General features: G+C 34.7%; 2 protein-coding genes across 3 annotated transcripts; both read left to right on the forward strand.

Moving 5' to 3' along the window:
• Nucleotides 1-981: 981 nt before the first annotated feature.
• On the forward strand, nucleotides 982-9,099 carry LOC137835606 (serine/threonine-protein kinase Nek5-like). 2 transcript variants are annotated; one of them, XM_068644193.1, is made up of 14 exons: nucleotides 982-1,524; nucleotides 1,632-1,698; nucleotides 1,778-1,843; nucleotides 1,923-1,969; nucleotides 2,067-2,112; nucleotides 2,207-2,287; nucleotides 2,396-2,438; nucleotides 2,530-2,579; nucleotides 3,893-3,974; nucleotides 4,044-4,093; nucleotides 5,956-6,029; nucleotides 6,293-6,344; nucleotides 6,438-7,088; nucleotides 7,190-9,099. In XM_068644193.1, exons 1-14 carry the CDS (start codon nucleotides 1,427-1,429, stop codon nucleotides 8,900-8,902), a joined length of 3,120 nt encoding a protein of 1,039 aa, XP_068500294.1. In that variant the 5' UTR covers nucleotides 982-1,426; the 3' UTR covers nucleotides 8,903-9,099. The 2 variants fall into 2 exon arrangements, with proteins under 2 accessions (XP_068500294.1, XP_068500295.1); XM_068644194.1 differs by lacking the exons at nucleotides 982-1,524; nucleotides 1,632-1,698; nucleotides 1,778-1,843; ... (1 more) ...; nucleotides 2,067-2,112; nucleotides 2,207-2,287 and adding an exon at nucleotides 3,657-3,710 and having other exon boundaries at nucleotides 2,424-2,438.
• Nucleotides 9,100-11,557: 2,458 nt separating this feature from the next.
• Nucleotides 11,558-12,724, forward strand: LOC137835607 (uncharacterized protein At1g08160). Its single transcript, XM_068644195.1, has one exon. The coding sequence runs from the start codon at nucleotides 11,669-11,671 to the stop codon at nucleotides 12,410-12,412; it is 744 nt and encodes a 247-aa protein (XP_068500296.1). The 5' UTR covers nucleotides 11,558-11,668; the 3' UTR covers nucleotides 12,413-12,724.
• The last annotated feature ends 339 nt before the right edge of the window (nucleotides 12,725-13,063 follow it).

Genomic DNA, 13,063 nt, shown 5'->3' on the forward strand with positions numbered 1-13,063 from the left:
TTCTAGTAAGTGAGAATTTGTCATGAAAGATAAGATGAAGTCTTTAATATCAAATCATACATGAAACTAATAGAGTTGACTAAGAGTGTTTTTTTCCAAAGAGTATTTGCCTTTAGAATGTTGTGATCGGGTGCAAGAAGTCCTACTATTGCAATTGTTGGAACAAAGGTGAAGTTTGTAAAAGGTAAGAAACTTTAAATATTTTTTATTTTGATAAATATAAGTAAAAGCATTCTGAAATCATACCTTTTTCTACAAGATATGCAAAATAACCTTAACAAAATGCTTTCGTTCTCCCTCCACAAGAGAACACAACTTCACCACTTCTCACATAAGTTAAAAACATGAACACCTCGCTTTGGAGCAAACTTAAGAATGAAGAAGAAAACGTTCTGGGAATAAAAAATATTTAAAAATCACATATAATGTGAATGCCTCAAATTAACAAAGCTGGTGAAACGTCACCCCCGATAATTAATTTTTGTTTGTAGGTGAAAAAAACAGAAGGAGATATCTATATCATGTTGTTTGTATTACTTAATTAGAAAGTATTATTATACGTTATAGCACCTTATAATAACAAGACTAAGATATATTATACGTTAAATCATATTTAAGTAAGGATATTTGTTTTTGTGGCAACAAATATTTTATCCCTTAAGCGAACTAAATTTTGGGTACTGTTGCAACCCTGCAATTCTTCTGACTGCTACTGTGAGTTCTACTTTCTACACATAATTGTTTTGTTAATTAGCAATGGATAACTGGTACTTTCCTCTGTAATCCATGTCAATGGGTGCTGATTTTTGAAGTTAACGGAACCTCAGAGTGAAATTAATCTAATTCTTTACGTAATTGTTTGCTTTTAGCTTAATTTCAGAAGACTTTTCAAAAAAATTAAGAAAAAGAATCCATCACTTAATAAAATACGAAATACGTATATACTACATTATTATATATAAATAAAGACGAAAAATGAAAGGGGGAAGTTGGTGTGGTAGACCAGCTGTGACTGTCGGCGTATGTACGCTCTTTCTTTCTCTCTCTAGACTCGTCATCTTAGAGAGAGAGAGCGTGTGTGTAGTTTTTGTTTCTTCTTAGTCTTGGTGTTCTTTGTTTTCATTTTCGGCACAAGAAAAAGTAACTCATCATTGCAATTTCTGCGCGAGATCATTACGCTGCGTAATTCACATTATTGTTATCATTACAGCGTTGTGAGAGTGTGAGAGAGAAGTGAGTGTGGCCGAAGCACTACTGCATTGATTGCGGAGACACGTTAGGGATGGTCAGAAGCAGCGAACGATAGCCTCGAACGTGGTTTCGTTGCGGAAGCAATGTAGAAACGGTTTCGGCGCCGTTGCCGGAGTTCGGAGGGTGGATTTCGTTCTGAGCGTAACCGGTTTATCGCAATTGGATCGGGAGCCTGATGGAGTCGCGGATGGATCACTACGAGATCATGGAGCAGATCGGTCGCGGAGCGTTTGGCGCCGCGATTCTGGTGAACCACAAAGCGGAGAAGAAGAAGTGCGCGCCGTTTTGCTTCTTGATTTTTGCGTTTGGCTGAGTCTGTAAGTGGATTGTGTTGGTTTGAATTTGGAGAACTGACGCTTCGTTTGGTCCGTGGATTGCAGGTACGTGTTGAAGAAAATCAGGCTCGCGCGGCAGACGGAACGATGCAGAAGATCTGCTCATCAGGAGGTAGGTTTTTGGTTACTTGTTTGTTGATTTGCGAAGTGCTCTGAGATTTGACCTTTGTTGACTGTTTTGGGAATTGTAGATGGCGCTTATTGCTCGAATTCAGCACCCTTACATTGTGGAATTCAAAGAGGCTTGGGTTGAGAAGGTGAGACAGAGCACACCGTTTCAATTGTTATACTATGACGGTTATTTTTTTGGCTAAACATGTTTTGGTTGTGTTGCAGGGTTGCTATGTTTGCATTGTTACTGGATATTGTGAAGGTGGAGACATGTGAGTAATATCTTTGAATTGTGAACTCCCACTAGTATCGTGTGAAGTTCATTAGTTGTGTATGTCTGATTACTTACTATTTTGCTATGTTTAACAGGGCTGCATTGATGAAAAAGTCAAATGGGGTTTACTTTCCTGAGGAGGTATTTTGCCACAAATATATTCGGTTTTCGTAATTCACGTATTGTTGTTTGAGAATTTTGGTTGCTTACGTTGGATGTCTTTGGCATTGCTAAGAAACTCTGCAAGTGGTTTACTCAACTACTCTTGGCAGTGGAATACCTGCATTCAAATTTTGTTTTACATCGCGACCTAAAGGTATTACTTATGAGACAAAAATTATATGGTAAACATGGTGCTTCTTTTTCTTTCCTTAATCTTCAATTTGAAAATGTATCAAATTATTTTTTTCAACTCTACTTGCAGTGTTCCAATATCTTTCTTACCAAGGATCAAGATGTTCGCCTTGGTGAGTTCATCTACCGTATCTGACTTATTTAGGGATAGATTATGATGTTTGCATCCTGAATTTTGTCTGTAATTTCCTGACAACTATATAGGGGATTTTGGGCTTGCTAAGACACTAAAAGCGGATGATTTGGCTTCTTCGGTATGTGAGAAATGGGAACTTTCTGCTTTTTTTCTTCTTTAAATCCATTTGTTTTGTTTGAATGATGTAAAGATTCATGCTAGATATTATTCTGTCAAGTTTACGGCATTGTTGAACCCTACATGTTAACATCATAAGCTGAGCAGCTCTAAAACCAAGTTAGAGCCTGGGGTTTCATCCTTACATCACTCCCCTTGCTTTCTCCCTCAGTTTGACATATTTAGTTATACTTACTCTCCAAGAATACCCATTCCTATTTACATATAATCATTCAATTTTTCTAGCATCTTCTTATCAAACTTAGTATCCTAGAGTATCTGCCCATGAGAATAGAAAACTTCTCTTTGTTACTATGCTTGTTAGGGTCTATTTGGTAAGCCATTAGCTAACATCGACTTTCACTATGTTTAATTAAAATTTCTCTGGTTGTTCGGTTGATTTATTCCTTCACATCACACCATACTCCCCATTCTGGTTATTACTATGATATTAAATGTAAACTCTGACCAAAACACTTATTTTAAATAAAATTTATGCCATGACTGCTAGAAACAATTTTTGTTAACTATTTTTTTTTTACATAAAAGGATTTTTTTTTTTCGTATAAAACATCTACTGTAGCCAAGGCAAAAATTGATGTCAAACCTCGATAAATAGACTTGCAGGCCTATTAGTTTTAGGTGAAAGAAAACACTTTGAAATCCTTTAAGTAAGTTTATTCATCTTATGAGATATTTTGTTTTTTTCCTTGTAATACTAATTACTATAAATATTTTTCTTTGTTGACCACGGTGACACTTAAACCTATGCATATGTGATGTGATATATCTTGAAAGTGAGTTTATATTAGTTCAATAGGGATGACCAAGAGGATGCCAGTAGTTGTGAGTGACAATACTCTAAAATAGGCTAAGTTGGCATTTCCATGAAGCCACATTTTAATCTTGTGTTGCATACCCTTTTCTTTTTGCAAGCTTTCTTATTTTCTTCTTTTTATACTAATATTTATAAAATAGAAAATGTGGACACCAATTGAGTGTTGTTTAAATGGATTATATATTAATTTCCTTGTTTCAGATTTGATAAGATCGAAGTTTCTACTTGAATCTGATTCAGCTGGAAGACTATGTTGTAATGAGCTTTGTATTTATCAGCTTTCACATTTTTGAAAGGATGCAATCCATGTTTTAATAATTTCCAATTACTACAGGTTTATAATATGACATCGGTACCATATGATTAGCATTGCATTTGTCTTATAAATGTGAAGTTACTGGTTGAGGAAATTAATTTCTGTAAATATTTGTGTGCAGGTGGTAGGAACTCCCAACTATATGTGTCCTGAACTGCTTGCAGATATTCCTTATGGATTCAAATCTGACATTTGGTCACTAGGTATATGTTTCATGCAATGGATATCTGATATTCGTTTTGCTACAGCTAAAATGCATTTTTGTTGTTCAGGGTGTTGTATATATGAGATGGCTGCTCATCGCCCGGCTTTTAAAGCTTTTGTAAGTATTCCATTGATTTCTTTTTTTACTTTATAGTAATTATAGGTATGCTATAATCATATGCCTTATCTAATGCACGGTCATTAAGTCATATATGAATGTAATATCACGTGTTAATCAAACAGATAGTAAAGTTGCATTTTTGTTCAACAGAAAGGATAACGTATTAAATTGCATAATGGTCTAGGATAACAATTTTTTTGATCAAGAGTTCCTATATATATAATATTTTACTTATTTTTGAAGTATTTATATATATGCTACAATCATTTGCTCATTCTTTTAATATGTTATCCTCAAGTTTGATCTGAACAAAATATCTCATATCTGGACCCAAATTAACAAATATACTATTTATTGCAAGTCAAGGAAAAGTTCATGTATCCAATCCAAATCCAAATATTTGGACCAAATTTTAATTCCGAATCCATATTTTCTAAAAAATGACTAATTTCTTTTGGATAATACAATCTTTGAAAGCTAACTTCTAAGAAATTGCCATAAAACTGTTTGTGTATTCATGTAATATTATGTTTCTATAAACAATTTTTTTTATCATGAATGAGAAAAAGAGTGTAAAATGGTTGAGTTACATACCAAAAGATTGTCACTTGTGATTTGAAGACACATAGGAAGTCCATTGGGTATACGTAATCATTCCACCATAATCCAATGGCTCTAGATATAGAAACCAAAGGAATCCATGTGGGAAAAAGGCATGAAATTTAAAAAATAAGTACACCACTATTAGTGGTAGTAACCTGCGTTTCTACCATTATGTGGTTTTTCATCCATAAAATTATATGGAAATTATTCAAGCATTGAACGAAATCATTGAGACATTCTCCACCAAATTTCCCAGTAGAATATATAATGACATTCATCTCAAAGTATGGAGTGTGTATTTTTAATTTGTCCATCAAAATGAAAGAAAAAGAAATGCACATATTCAAATTAAGGATATGCATTGGACTTACCAAATCTGAGATGAATATTGAAGATATAATTCCATTTCCACGAGTGTAGCGCTTTTGCTTCAATGCTTATGCACTTGAGGTTGACAGATGGAGAGCTCAATGTAGCAAAATTACTTGAAAGGAAGTATAAAAATTAAGTTTATTACGAATGGATGCCATACTGTTAACAAACATATCAGAAGCTTCGTTGGAAGCAACTTGAAATTTGTGAATGCTAAAAATAGAGAGAATTGTATGAGAAATTGAACTAGAATGAATCAGTAAAGGAAAATAGTAGTTATTACCAAATTAATTGAAGAAATGTTGCAAAGAAGATGTGACAAAGAAGATTGGATTTTCCCTCTTCATTAACTGGGGTTTATGAGATTGGATTTTTGGGGTTGAACTGTGAAGAAGAAAGAGGACTGTGATTCAGTGAATCAGATTTCCTATTCGGTCTCCTCGTTCAAAGCTAGCTTAGAGAAAAAAATGTTATTGAGTTTTCCAATTTCTAAAATCCACATGGAAAAAAATCAGCATCTGGATTGAGTAACTAAAAAATTTAGGGTGGAACAAAAATATGATCTGATTAAATGGATGTATAATGGGTTGGACTTGATCAGCAAACCATAAATTTGGGCCAAGAAGATTTTTTGCCCACCCCTAATGTAAATGATCTAGAAGGGATAAAACTATAAAAGCCTGGGCATGATCAAAGAACTATACCTTCCAGAATCCTCATCATGACCTATTTTGTGGTTGTTGCTATTGTGATATCAGTGGATTTCGAACTTCTACATATAAGCTTGTTGTAGACCCCATCTTGTCTGATATATTTATGTGAGAATGCAATTTGTCATCGTGTTTTTTCTTTTCCCTTGATAAGCATGGTAAATATTGTTTCAGGATATGGCAGGTTTGATAAGCAAGATAAACCGTTCCTCTATTGGCCCTCTGCCTCCCTGCTATTCCCCATCTTTGTAAGTATCATCTGCTTTTGTTGAGGCTAGTATCATTATGTTGATGGAAAGCAGAGTCATTACTCAGGCTAAATTAATTATCTTTTGCTTTTGCTGCCATTCATTTAGAAAGGACTGAAAGGCTTCTGTTTGGCAATAAGAGAAGCTCAAATCTGTCTAGGTTTAGAGGATGATATATATACATATTTATACACACATATATTTCTATTCTTGCTTCTCATGTATGTTCACTGGAAATCTTAAAATTTGGTTCATACCTACAGGAAAACACTGATAAAGGGCATGCTGAGGAAAAATCCTGAGCATCGTCCAACAGTAAGCCTCTATTTGAGAGTGATCTTATTTCCAATGTTACACTGGTTTCCTACTGTTGCTAATCTTGAGCAATTTCATTATATAATTTCACAGGCATCTGAAGTCTTAAAGCATCCTTATTTGTTACCTTATGTTGATCAATATCGTTCATCTTTCTGTACTCCAACAGTCAGTTCTCCTGAAAAGCCAATTTCTGTTGTTCATCATCCTCGAAAAAATAAGCCAGAAGGTCAAAACAGTAGTAGTTCAAGTACGGAGAAAGATAGTTTGATGTCAAATATGAAAAAGACTGCAAATGCAGTGCCGAAGTGTGATGGCAAAAGTACTGAACTAGACATGACCCCAGTTGAGGATGATGGCTCTGAGCAACTTCGGCCTGGTGAAGAAGGAAATGGCTCTATCAAAGTCAATGCCAAAACTGTTGATCAAGTGGTGACAAAGCAGTTTAATAATGATCACAATTCTAATGTTGTATCTAAGCAACCAATAGCAATTAAGAACGTAGTGACAGCATTAAGAAATAGAAAACTTAGAGAGACAAGTTCTCCAATAAGGGGTAATAGCATAAAGGGTGGTGGTGTGTTGACGCATAAAATAAATACAGAGACATTGTCCAAATTGCCCAAACTCAATTTTGGTGCTTGTGATTTGAAGTCGAATTTGGAGGTGCCAACTATTGCACCTTCAAAAGCAACTCCTGATCCTGCAAAAAGATTGCCAGGATCACATACATCAAAGCATCAGGTACATAACCATTATAAATGCTTTAGTGTAATATTAGTTACTTTTGAAGATTCCTTCGTAACATTGAAATTTATTTCTGGTACACTGATTCATGCTGGCAGTTACCAATGATTGAATCCACACCAAAAACTAAACCTCGACATAGTGTGATTCCACCACTGGGTCCTTCCAAGCAAGTAGAAGGTCGTGAAGTTCCTGCTAAGCCAAGGCAAAAGACTCCTCCAAGCTTACTTAAGCCACCTTCTTTTCCAGGACACGTGAGACAGGTTGGGTTTGATGTTCCAAATGCAGCAAATTATACTGGAAAGTCAAGTCCAAACAAAATGGTTCGGGAGCCTAAGATAAGCCATAACCAGTTGACCAACAGTCTTCTACCACATGTTTCTAGAGAGATTACCCGAGAGCCTTTAAAGACTTTTGAAAGCAGTTCCAAAGGAATGCAAACAGACAGCAGCAATTCTGTCTCATCTTCTTTCTCTATTCAAGGATTCGAACTTTCTGATTTTGCAACCACTTTTATTGACTTAAGTGAAACAACACTTCCTGTTCAAGAGAATTTAAACAACGCTGAAAATGTGAAATCACGAGCAGATAGCAGTTCACCTGCATCCTATTCGCATTTTGAGATGTCTGAACAATTTTCTGAGGAAACCCCTGTCATTACGCCACACTTTCAGAAGATAATGACTAGTGACGAGAAAGTATGTCCCAGTTTATCTCCAGATCATTCAGTTCAAGATGCTGAGGTAATGTTTGCTTCTGATGATAGTTTTCCCATAAATCAGAGGACCATATCTGCTGGCTCCAGGTGTGATAATACATCTGTAGAATCCTCTGCTGAAATCACTGAAGAAATGGAAGATGTTGAAGATATTTCTAAGGAGATGTCTTCAACCAAGTCTCCTCAACAGCCAGTCCCCATTTCTGGAGAAAAGTCTGTTTGTGAAGAATTTGGTCCAGCAAGCAAGCCAAATAATATGCTTGATAGAGTTAGCCAGCCAAAACTTATGTGCCTCTCCAGTGATGACAAATTTATGGTGAGGGGAAGACTGTCATCAGCAGAAGAAACTGCTCCTTTGATTATCTCCACTAAAATTTCAAGCCAGAAAGTTTTACAAGAGGAGAAAGGAACTGTTCTGGGACCAGAAAGGCCAGCTGTTGGCCATTTTCCTCCAGCTTTTGATGATGTCATTCATGTCATACGCCATAGCAGTTATCGTGTGGGGAGTGAGCAGCCAGTGAAGGAATCCGTGGACATGGGAGTTCAAAATGTAGATGTTGGTAAGTTTATCAACATTATAAGGGATGATATAGAAATGAGAAACGTGAGCACTCCTTTGACCCTAAAATCTTCTAATTGCTCAGAAGCTATTGGCAAGTCAAATATTTCTGAAAATATGGAAATTAGAAACTTGAGTAATCCTCCTAACTTAAAATCTTCAAGTTGCATCGACTCGTTGAGCATGAAATCAAGTTTTTCTGATCATCCTGGTGTTAGGGAACAAGATGTGGAAAATCCTGATTCTCTTGTTGCAAAATCTGATTCTCCTGAGTATTCCGGATACACTCCTACAGCTGAAGTGGAACCACCAGCAAAGGAAATTTTGGATGTTAAATCTTCCAGGCAGAGAGCTGAGGCCCTTGAAGGACTGTTAGAATTATCTGCAGATTTGCTGCAGCAAAATAGATTGGAGGAACTTGCAGTTGTTCTGAAGCCTTTTGGAAAAGATAAAGTTTCCCCAAGGGAGACAGCCATTTGGTTAGCCAAGAGTTTAAAAGGATTGATGATTGACGAAAGTGCAGGGCGCAGTTAATGGGGTGTTTTAATCCTGGTAAGTTTGCTTGTGTTTGATTTTTTCATTTACTTTTCTACATTTTATAGCTTTTCAAGTGCCACTTGAATTGAGAGAACAAACAGGCTTTGTCTTTTCTTCTTTCATTTATTTTGTAATTCTTTTTATGCTGTTGTAAATAGTAACCATACGAATGAATAACATCAACTTACGATCAATTGTGTGGACATGCTCCTTCACTGTTCTACCTTTCTGGTGAACTCCAATTCTGATGTAATAAGAAGCAAATAGAGAAATTTAGCTAATCCAATATTCTGGGGTTAGTAATTCAAGAAAAACAATCAAAAGTATTTACTGAAAATATATTATTAGATTACATACAGAAAATTTGTTTTATACCCATTTTAAGTAATTGAAAGCATCAGGTAAAATATATTATATTTTCCTCAGATCATTTTTCTCTATAACTTGTAACAGATGCTCATTTTATGAAGGAAAAAAATATATTACTCTCTAGCCTAATTTATAATACCTTTTCAACTGATTCACATTCTTTAAGAATTTTTTGTTTGAATTAGACAATGGAAATAGTGAGAGTGGAAAACAAATTAAAAAAAAAAGTAAACTTATTTGGACTTAGTAATAAAGTGGAAATAAATAAAAAGTAAACAAATATTTATTATATTAATGATGTTGTTTTAATTATTTTTTATTATAATAATAATAAAATATGAATAGATTTAATAACATAATTATATTTTACATTTTTTACAAATGTAAATGTCATTAATAATTAAATTATTAATAAAAAATTTACCATATAATTAATTATATTTTCGTACGTAATTACATTAATGCACATAATTAATTATATATATTAAAATTTTAATGTATCAATTTATTTTAATATTTATTTATTATTTTTCATGTTTTTTTCGTTTTCCAACATTTTTAGATTTTCTTCCCTTTGTAACATGTAAGCAATATAGTTAAAAACAATAGATTGGTCTTTAATGTGTATTTTTTTCTTCAAAATTTCTTTTATTATATTTAAAGGTAAAGAAATTGAGTAAGATTAGGAAAGAGAAATTTTATGTCATTCATTTAAATATTTTATTAACTTTTATCAAGTTAGAAGGGAGAAAATTCATATAATTCATTTAAAGCATTTTATTAATTTCTTTCTGAAAATATCTCATTTATTTAAATGTATTTTAAAAAAATTAATGTATTACTCAACTATAAGGATTCTTATATACACAATTTTCTAAAAAAGGGTTATAATTAGGTATGGAGAGAGTATATATTTTTTATAGTATTTAGATTTTTTAAGTTTAGTAAATTTAAAAGGTTGAAAACAAACGAAAATGTAATAAATATTTGAAAAAAAAGTAATTTAGATGTAGATTTGCTGCGTAGTAATTTCAAAAGATAAAAAATCGGAGAATATATATGATTGAAATTTGAGATGATAAATTACATAAAAAATAAAAATGATAAAGTGGGATTAAAAAAAGTTAAAGATATTGACTCAATTATATAATTTTAAAATATTTTAAAATTACTTTATTTGATAGTTAAGTAAATTAATAAAAGATATAGTAACAACATTTAGAGAAAAAATAATAATACTGATCAACGGTACATAAATCGCACTTTAATTATTCTAAAGAAACGTACTTCAGTTTAGTTTGAGAAAAAAATATTGTTTTTGTTTTCATCTCTAATTACAAAACTATCTTTATGTTTTCAAAAGTTTGTCTAAAAAGAAAATAAAAATAGAAAATAATGACCTTTTTCTTGTACAGACTTTTAAAACAAACAAAAAATAGTAAAAACGAAGAGATGCCTTTTAATTAAAAATAGAAAACATTCAAACCAAAGTTCTTTAAAAGCTGCCACAGCTAAATTTGCACCGACAACACCGTCATTAACGAAAGATAATATAGTTTTTTTATTATTTTTAACAATAAAAAAATATAATGGAAAACAATATTACAGAATGTGTTATATAAAAATATAATTCTTTAAACTACCATATACATATATATTTTATCATTAAAATAATACTGACCGAAATCACGTTAATTCTTTAACCAATTATATTAAATTAGGTCTATATCCGATGAGAATCATATTCCGGGAGAGTACAAAATTACAACTACTTTTTTTATCTCCAATGTTCTTCACCTTCTTTATAAAAACTGTAAGTTGGATTAGCACCTCACTTTCTGTGTCGAACTTCTGGTAGCGTGTCTCATAGCGAACTCAGCGGAACAAACCCAAACAACAATATCTAAGTGACAAACGTTTGACCGTGAATTGGTGTGTTAGAGACATGGATGCGTCCCACGCACGTTGTTGTTAGAAATATTTCACTCTTCACTCATATCTATTAAGTCAGCTTAAAGTCAAATCATAGAGTCAAATTTGGTATGAATAAAAAATAAAAAATATCAGTTTGCAAATGTTTAACGACAATATTGAAATAAAAAATAAAAAATATACTTTTAGAGAATGATGAAAAGGGAATCTTATATTTAAAAAATAAAAATAAATAAAGAGATATAGAATGAGAAATCTTTTTTATGCATGGTTTTTGAAAACGATATTAGAATGAAAGAATTTGAGAGAAGGTCAAAAAAGGGTATTATTCTTTATAAAAAGCCAAAATTGAAGAGCAATAAAGCGACACGCACAAATCCCAACAACCTATCAAAACATCAACCTTTCACTCCCTCACTCACTTCACACACCGCTTTACGTTACTTGCTGTTCCGTTCCGTTATGCAAGATCCTTCGCGCCCCGCCACCGGCTACCCCGCTCCGCCCTTCCACCACCACAACGGCGCTCAACCTCCTCCGCCCGCCACCGCATATCCATATGCCGCCGCTCCCCCTCCCTACCCCCAGCCGCAATACTACAACCCCAATTACCCCGCCCCCCGGTCCTACGCCTCCCGCTCCTTCTTCCGCGCCTTCTTCGCCACCATGATATGCCTGGCCGTCATCTTCGGCGTCATCCTCATCGTCACCTGGCTCGTCCTCCGCCCCTCCCTCCCTCACTTCACCCTCCACTCCCTCTCCCTCACCAACCTCTCCACCACTTCCCAATCCCTCTCCGCCACGTGGCACGTCGCCTTCATCGTTCGCAACGGCAACAAGAAGATGAGCGTCACCTACAACGACCTCCGCTCCTTCATCTTCTACCGCACTATCGACGTTGCCGACTCCCAGCTCGCGCCCTTCAAACAGGACACCGAGTCCGAGACCACTCTCAATGCCACCCTCGTCGCTGCCGGCACCTACCTCCAACCCTCTCTTATCAACGATCTCAACGCCGAACGAACCGCCAATTCCGTTCTCTTTGACGTCCAGGTTGTCGCCTCCACCTCCTTCCGCTCCGGTTCCTGGAGGTTCCGGACGCGAATCCTAAAGGTTCTCTGCCGGAAAGTTCCCGTTAGTGTTTCCTCGAAAGCCAGTTCCGGCGAATTGGTCGGTGGAGATCGGGAATGTCAGGTTTGGACGTGAATTCTTTGGGCGGGCTGATGTTTTGAAAAATTTGGAGATTCGTTTTCTGATTCTGTCTGGGTAATTGATACTTTCAACGGTTTATGTTTATGAGATTTGGTTTAGGTTTTTAATGGAATTTTTTGTTGGTAGTATATGACTGTATATATTTATCATCACATCACATCACAACTTGTGTTATTTGTTTGGCTTTCTAGAACACCTGGCTTCAAATCTCAATCAGTGGAGATTTGAAGCACTTTGATGCTGAAAGTTTGCAACTGTATGATTATTGGAGGCATGAAAGTAGGCAGATAGTAATATTTATTTGGATATCACTGACTTACTGTTTCACTCGTCTTTGTTCAACTCAATATATGTGTAAATCGTGTTGATTTTCGAAAACATCTCCGAAATTTTGGTCTTTAATCGGGCCAAACAGGGTAAGGATTTGTTGTTGGTTTTTTTTTTTAAAGCATACCATTTTAAATCACCGAATGGAGGTTTTTTATACACAAGACGAATATAGAACTAACTGCTGCTTCAGATTGTGATAAAGGCATTGGCTTCTTACCCAACCATTCATTTGCAAACCCTTACTAAACTGTAGTCTCTTTAATGGTGTTTAAAATATCTATGATGGCATAGGCTCTTCAATTTAAACTAATATCC

This window comes from Phaseolus vulgaris, chromosome 5 (assembly GCF_000499845.2).
Source record: "Phaseolus vulgaris cultivar G19833 chromosome 5, P. vulgaris v2.0, whole genome shotgun sequence".
Lineage (NCBI taxonomy): Eukaryota > Viridiplantae > Streptophyta > Magnoliopsida > Fabales > Fabaceae > Phaseolus > Phaseolus vulgaris.

Coding starts and splice junctions, on each gene's coding strand:
- LOC137835606 (XM_068644193.1), top strand. CDS start 1,427: ATGGAGTCGCGGATGGATCACTACGAGATCATGGAGCAGATCGGTCGC. Junction 1,844..1,922: donor AAGAGGCTTGGGTTGAGAAG/GTGAGACAGAGC, acceptor GTTGTGTTGCAG/GGTTGCTATGTTTGCATTGT. Junction 3,975..4,043: donor ATCTGACATTTGGTCACTAG/GTATATGTTTCA, acceptor TTTGTTGTTCAG/GGTGTTGTATATATGAGATG.
- LOC137835607 (XM_068644195.1), top strand. CDS start 11,669: ATGCAAGATCCTTCGCGCCCCGCCACCGGCTACCCCGCTCCGCCCTTC.